This window comes from Mandrillus leucophaeus, unplaced genomic scaffold (assembly GCF_000951045.1).
Source record: "Mandrillus leucophaeus isolate KB7577 unplaced genomic scaffold, Mleu.le_1.0 Scaffold1143, whole genome shotgun sequence".
Classification (NCBI taxonomy): Eukaryota; Metazoa; Chordata; class Mammalia; order Primates; family Cercopithecidae; genus Mandrillus; species Mandrillus leucophaeus.
Window position 1 is genome coordinate 84,257 of NW_012099688.1, and position 6,820 is coordinate 91,076.

At 38.4% G+C, this 6,820-nt stretch overlaps 1 protein-coding gene across 1 annotated transcript in view; it reads right to left on the reverse strand.

Annotated features, from left to right (window-relative positions):
• Window positions 1–6,820, reverse strand: part of LOC105551938 (cyclin-Y-like protein 2) — a 95,429-nt gene that overhangs the window by 76,933 nt on the left and 11,676 nt on the right. The window contains 2 exon segments of the mRNA XM_011997392.1: window positions 3,559–3,590; window positions 5,534–5,608. Of these exon segments, the coding sequence (XP_011852782.1) occupies window positions 3,559–3,590; window positions 5,534–5,608 (107 nt within the window).

Here is a 6,820-nt window from a genome sequence, read left to right on the forward strand (position 1 = left end):
GCTGGTAAAAATGGAAACTAGTACAACCACTATGGAAAGCAGTGTGGAGATTCCTTAAAAAACTAAAAGTAGAACCACCATTCAATCCAGCAATCTCACTACTGGGTATCTACTCAGAGGAAAAGAAGACATTATACAAAAAAGACACTTGCACATGTATGTTTGCAGCAGCACAATTTGCAATTATAAAAATGTGGAACCAGCCCAAATGCCCATCAATCAACAAGTGAATTAAGAAATACCACTCAGTCGTAATAAGGAATAAATTAATGGCATTCCCAGCAACCCAGATGGAATTGGAGACTATTATACTAAGTGAAGTAACTCAGGAATGGAAAACTAAAGATCATATGCTCTCATTCATACGTAGGAGCTAAGCTATGAGGATGCAAAGGCATAAGAATGATACAATGGACTTTGGGGACACAAGGAAAAGGGTGGGAAGGGGGTGAGGGATAAAAGATTACAAATTGGGTTCAGTGGATACTGCTCAAGTGACGGGTACACCAAAATCTCACAAATCACCACTAAATAATTTACTCATGTAACCAAATACCACCTGTTTTCCCCAAAACCTATGGAAATAAAAGTAAATAAATAAATAAATAAACTATGGCATTCTTCCCAGCAAATATCAAATAAAATGAAAACTCAAGTTTACATTTTCCTCTCTCCTTTTTGGCAGGACAAATTTTAGATATGTTTTTAAATAATAACTTTTTTCTTTTTCTGAGACAGGATCGATCTCCCTTTGTTACCCAAGCTGGAGTGCAGTGGTGCAGTTATAGTTAACTACAGCCTCAAACTCCTGAGCTCAAGTGATCCTCTGTCTCAGCCCCATGAGTAGGTAAAACTAAAGGCACATGCCACCATGCCTGGCTAATTTGTTATTTAACCTTTCTATAGAGATGAGCTCTTGCTATGTTGACCAGGCTTAAAATAAACAAATTTTAATTAATTTAAATATTTCTAACATTTTGGGCATTCATGAATACAGCTCCATCTATTGGGCATTCATGAAAACAGCTCCATCAATGTTGTGAGGTAATGGGATAATATGGCAGTGTAAGTTTGAATAAGAATATTAAACAAGGCCTTAGGAGAAAAGTATAATATGCTTATTACAGATACATCACAAAAAAAATGTCTGAGGTAATACCATTAATTATATTGAAATTAAACTTTGATTCACATGTAAATATAGGTCCTAAATTTGGATTAAATACAATAGATTGACCACAAATGTATTTCCTCTGCCTCTGGAAGTCTCGTTAGTCATATATAAAATACTGGTTACAAATAGGATCAGGAGAGAAGGTTGACAGAGATGATTTTTAATAAATGCTGGGACATAAAAAGCACATAAAGGAGTGGTAAATAACACAGAAGCACAACTTTGGTCCCCACAGAAAGTGACTGGAAGAGAAGCAAGCCAGTTTGTCTTGTAGAACTAAAGGCAGGCTGTGAACTTACCGGCAAATAGAACTTTGGAAAGTAGGGTAAAATGTAAAACAAAAGCCAGCAATGTCAGAAAATTTGTGGTTAAAGCCCCAAGTCCAACTGTCCTCCCATCTGATAAGAAACTTAGATGTGTGTTTTCTGGATATACCAAACCTGAGAATTTCTAGGTTCAGAAATACCAAGACTTAAACCTGAGATGTAAAGAAAACTGTGCACCAAAAATAGAACTCCAACTTGCTTCCCTAACTCTGCTTTTGGAAAGCAAGTAGACATTCTTTTACTTCCCAGGCAGGAAAATTGGGAGATCCTTTCTTAGAAGAAACTGAACTGACTCGAGTAAAGATCCCCAGATAATACACCGAAGTCCCGCAAATGAAAAGCTAGTTTGGCTTCCAAAACCACACACTGAGTGCCACCAGTTAACAGAAGTCCTGCTTCCAAATAAAACCAGGGAACACCACACATTCGAGGGAAGCCTCCAACAAGAGAGATCAAAACAACAGAAAAAAAGGAATTCATAGACAAGTCAAAATTAGGAGCAAAACTTTAAAAGAAAACCTAAAAACACACTGAAAAAGATATACAATTCAATAGAAATATTAGAGTACAAAGTCACAGAAACTGAAAATCGAAGGGGAAAAATTAAAAACCAATGCAGGTATAGTGGCCTAAGCAGCTGAGTGTCTGAATAACAAGACTGTCAGAAAAAAAGGAATAGAGAAAATACAAAAATTCTCAAGAAGAGATAGTCTTCAGACTTAGTAGCCTCAATAAAATGAAAAGATTCCCACCAAGCTGTTATTATGAAATTTCAGAAGCTCAGTGAGCGAGAAGCTTCTAAAAGCTTCCACAGGTACATAAAACCTGGTTATAAATAATATATCTCACAATGGCAATAGAGTCAAGAACAACACTGTAATGCGGGCACAATTGTGAAATATCTTCAGAACCCTAAAGTTTAGATTCAACCTAGAAGTTTACTCTCTATCAAAAAGGAGAGATTCTAAGACTAGCCAGATCCCTAAACATCTCTGGCCAGGAAAATGTGCTCAAGTACAACTAGAGAGGATAACAGGACAGCAGGAAACAGAATCTAGGACTCAGGTGATCCCACACAAGATGGCAGCTATGTGAGATCCCAAAAGACTTTAAGGAGCTAGCACAGAAAAGCAGACATCGAGCATATCTAGGGAAAGCCACTCCATATTGAACTGGGATGACAAAATGTCAAAGAAAGTTGCTCCCACACACACGGCAAAAAAAAAAAAAAAAAAAAGGAACAGATGTGTTTTAGCAGATGGAAAGTATCTTTGAAAGGCATGGGATAAATGCTACAACACCTGGGGGGAAAACAGCTGTCATAAAACAGGCAAATGAATATAGTCAGAAAATTAGCTTCATGCTAAAAAATAATGGATGTGAAAGCAAACAGAGCAGCCAGGGGCTACTTACAGCATTTGGCTGGGTAAAGTAACATAGGCTAGGAAGAAAGAGATGATCCAGAAAAAGTGCAGAAATGCTCAGATTTCAGAACTGTTTCAGAGAAAGAATGAAGGACATATAATGCAGAGGCATAGTGAAAACACCATATGACTTAGCAGTGAATAGAATTTGCATAGTCATAATCATGTAAATATTACTGATTTAATTTAAAAGTGTGCTACAGTTGGAAGAAACAGAGGTAGAAAAATAAGGTCATGGTGTAGTGAGGAAGGTATGCTTTCACCTGCTATGACAAAGTCAATAGTGCTGATAGCTATTCTATTTTTGTTATTTATTATTCTGTATTTGTTATTTTGTTCTTTGTTATTTCTTAGCTATTCTATTTTTGTTATTTGATTAAAAATATGATTAAATATTTAAGGCAGATCTTTATACCACAACCAGACTATTGAAATTTAACTTAAATGTCAGAAACTCTTAAAAGGTGGACACACTAAGCTGCAGACTTTTCTCTGAATAAATTTGATACCTAGGAAAATACAAAAAGAGGTCCATGCTATTACCACTGAGCCCCCATTAAAATTTAAAGGAATCAAGAGAGACATATTTTTATATCAAACTATCAATTTCTTAACTTTTTGACTGTTTACATACATGATTTGTATAGTTGCTTTTTTTCTCTTGTACTAAGAATGAAAAAACATGTTCACTTATGATACAAATACCATAAAATAAGAGTAGTAATGTCTTACTAAACACTCCTAAATGAGGAAAAATTCTATTTAAAAATACTTTCAACAATTTATATTTAAATTATCTGGCACGATAAATCTCATAAAGTAAAATCTAAAAACTTAGTTTTACTTCTTGACCTAGTTTACTTTTTGTTTCTATTACATACACATGAAAGAATCCTTGGGTACAAAAGGAAAGGGCAAAGAAAATGAGGCCAGATAAAAAAGTTAGCTAATAAAGCAGTTTAACTGTTGCATATATGAGCCATGAGTATTTTCTCATTTACCAGAATCTAAGAGTTAACAGCTCTAAGAACTACTTTCTGGCCAGGCACATATCTCTTGATGCACCAAAATCCCTGTGAGCATCTCAAACCACACTTAGTGGTTATCTACTAATATGTCACTAAAAACAAAACAACTGGAAAGTAACCGATCTTAAATTTAAATTTTAAAATGACTATACAAACACCGATTGGACATGGTGTCCGCAGCACAAAAAATCATTTCTTTTTCTAAAACGAAAAACAAAAAACAAAAAACAGGCCAGCATAATAAAAGCTCTAAGAGGAATTGGGTTATGCTTTGTTTCCTACACTGCCTCCACCTTTGATGGTGGAAAGGCCTTGCAGGCAAACATTCCTACCACTGAAGAGTGAGGGACATGGAATACCTTTTGTTTTACCTCTTCCATGCTCTCCATGTGGGAGAAGCCTACAGCTCTGGAAGGAACTGGGAAAAACAACTCTGATATGGTTTGGATATTTCCCCCCCCCTCCAAATCTCATGTTAAAATGTGACCCTTAAATATTGGAGACAGGACCTAGTGGGAGGTGTTTGGGTAATGGCGGTGGATTCCTTATGAATGGCTTGGTGCCATACCCATGGTAATAAGCAAATTCTCATTCTGGTAGTTTAAAAGAGTGTGACACCTTCCCTCTACCTGCTTCTCCCTCCCTCTCTCACCACGTGGAACCACCTCCTTCCCCTTTGCCTTCCATCATGATTGTAAGTTTGCTGAGGCCCTCACCAGAAGCAGATGTTGAAGCCATGTTTGTACAGCCTGAAGATCTATGAGCCGATTAAACCTATTTTTGTTATAAATTACCCAGCCGTAGGTACCTCTTTATAGTAATGCAAAAATGAACACAAATTCTAACCAGAAATACCTGACTCAAGACAGGCAAAGTGTACTTAAACTACAAAAAGAAAGATTACAAACTCCCCTATTTTACTGTGCTGCATTACTTCCCATTTTATTATAGATCCTCACTTGTATTCTTGCTGCTTAAATCAAATGGAAAACTTGGCTGTGTATGGCTTTTTAGCAAACAAATGAGGATTTAACATAACATTAAGGAAAATAAGCAGAAGTAGGGCATGTTTAAAATTACATTACATCAGATGAAAAGGTTAATAACTTAAAAGTTTCGGGAAGCATAAACTTGGATGTGATAAACTCATGTGATCAGGAGACTGTGCAAGAGGAGGCCAAAATCACAGATTCAATCTCTGTTGATGAGTAACTATGTCTTTTTATTTGTTTAAATGGAAACCAAGCTGAAGCCTAAGTTCTATCTTTAAAATGTACTCTTTGGAGCAAGGCAGAAGGGGCAAAGAATTATAAATAAAGATAAATCTATGACTCCTCCATCACATGACAAATTGTGTTGATAAAAAGATGGCAAAATGTGGAGAGAAAAAGTTTACATGATTTAATTGACACAGTAACAATTAAGAAAACGTATATAACACATTAAAATAAGACAAGTAAATATGTGAAAAGTTGAAAAAATCAAACCAATACGAGTCTCTAAATACTTTCTATAATACATCTGATCAAACAACAAGAGTTTTCACTATTTTTCTTGGCAGAAAAGACAATGTTGTCTCACCATCTGTTGGAGATTTTCTCAGAAATATTGTGCTTGCCTCTGGATGGTCAGAAGGGTTGGACTCCAAAGGTATATCTATAGAGGGAGAGAAGAAAAAAAGATGTGATCATTTATAAAAATATATCAACTCATTTATTTGACTGCTGCATTTAGGCTATTTACCTACCTCTACTTTTATTCTCATCCACTGAAATGAATGTATAGACATAAGATGAAGCCAGGCAAGATGGCACATGCCTGTAGTCCCAGCTACTCAGGAGGCTGAGATGGGAAAATCCCATGAGCCCAGGTCAGGAATTTGAGGCCAGCATGGGTAACATAGTGAGACCCGACTTTATTTAAAAAAAAAAAATGGCAGAGCAAGATGGCCGAATAGGAACAGCTCCAGTCTCCAACTCCCAGCACGAGTGACACAGAAGACAGGTGATTTCTGCATTTTCAACTGAGGTACTCGGTTCATCTTATTAGGGAGTGTGGGACAGTGGGTGCTGGTCAGCTGCTGCAGTCCGACCAGCGAGAGCTGAAGCAGGGAGAGGCACTGCCTCACCTGGGAAGCTCAAGGGGGAAGGGAATCCCTTTTCCTAGCCAGGGGAACTGAGACACACAACACCTGGAAAATCGGGTAACACCCACCCCAATACTGTGATCTACCAAGGATCTTAGCAAACGGGCACACCAGGAGATTATATCCCACACCTGGCTGGGAGGGTCCCATGCCCATGGAGCCTCCCTCATTGCTGGCACAGCAGTCTGCGATCTCCTGGCAAGGCAGCAGCAAGGCTGGGGGAGGGGCGCCCGCCATTGCTGACGCTTAAGTAGATAAACAAAGCCGCTGGGAAGCTCCAACTGGGTGGAGCTCACAGCAGCTCAAGGAGTCCTGTTTGTCTCTGTAGACTCCACCTCTGGGGACAGGGCACAGCTAAACAACAACAACAATAAAAAAAAAAAAAAAGCAGCTGAAACCTCTGCAGACGCAAATGACTCTGACAGCTTTGAAGAGAGCAACGGATCTCCCAATACGGAGGTTGAGATCTGAGAACGGAGAGACTGCCAGCTCAGGTGGGTCCCTGATTGACCCCTGAGTAGCCTAACTGGGAGACACACCCCAGTAGGGGCAGACCGACACCCCACACCTCACAGGGTGGAGTATACCCCTGAGAGGAAGCTTCCAAAGCAAGAATCAGATAGGTACACTCGCTGTTCAGAAATATTCTATCTTTTGCAGCCTCTGCTGCTGATACCCAGGCAAACAGGGTCTGGAGTGGACCTCAAGCAATCTCCAACAGA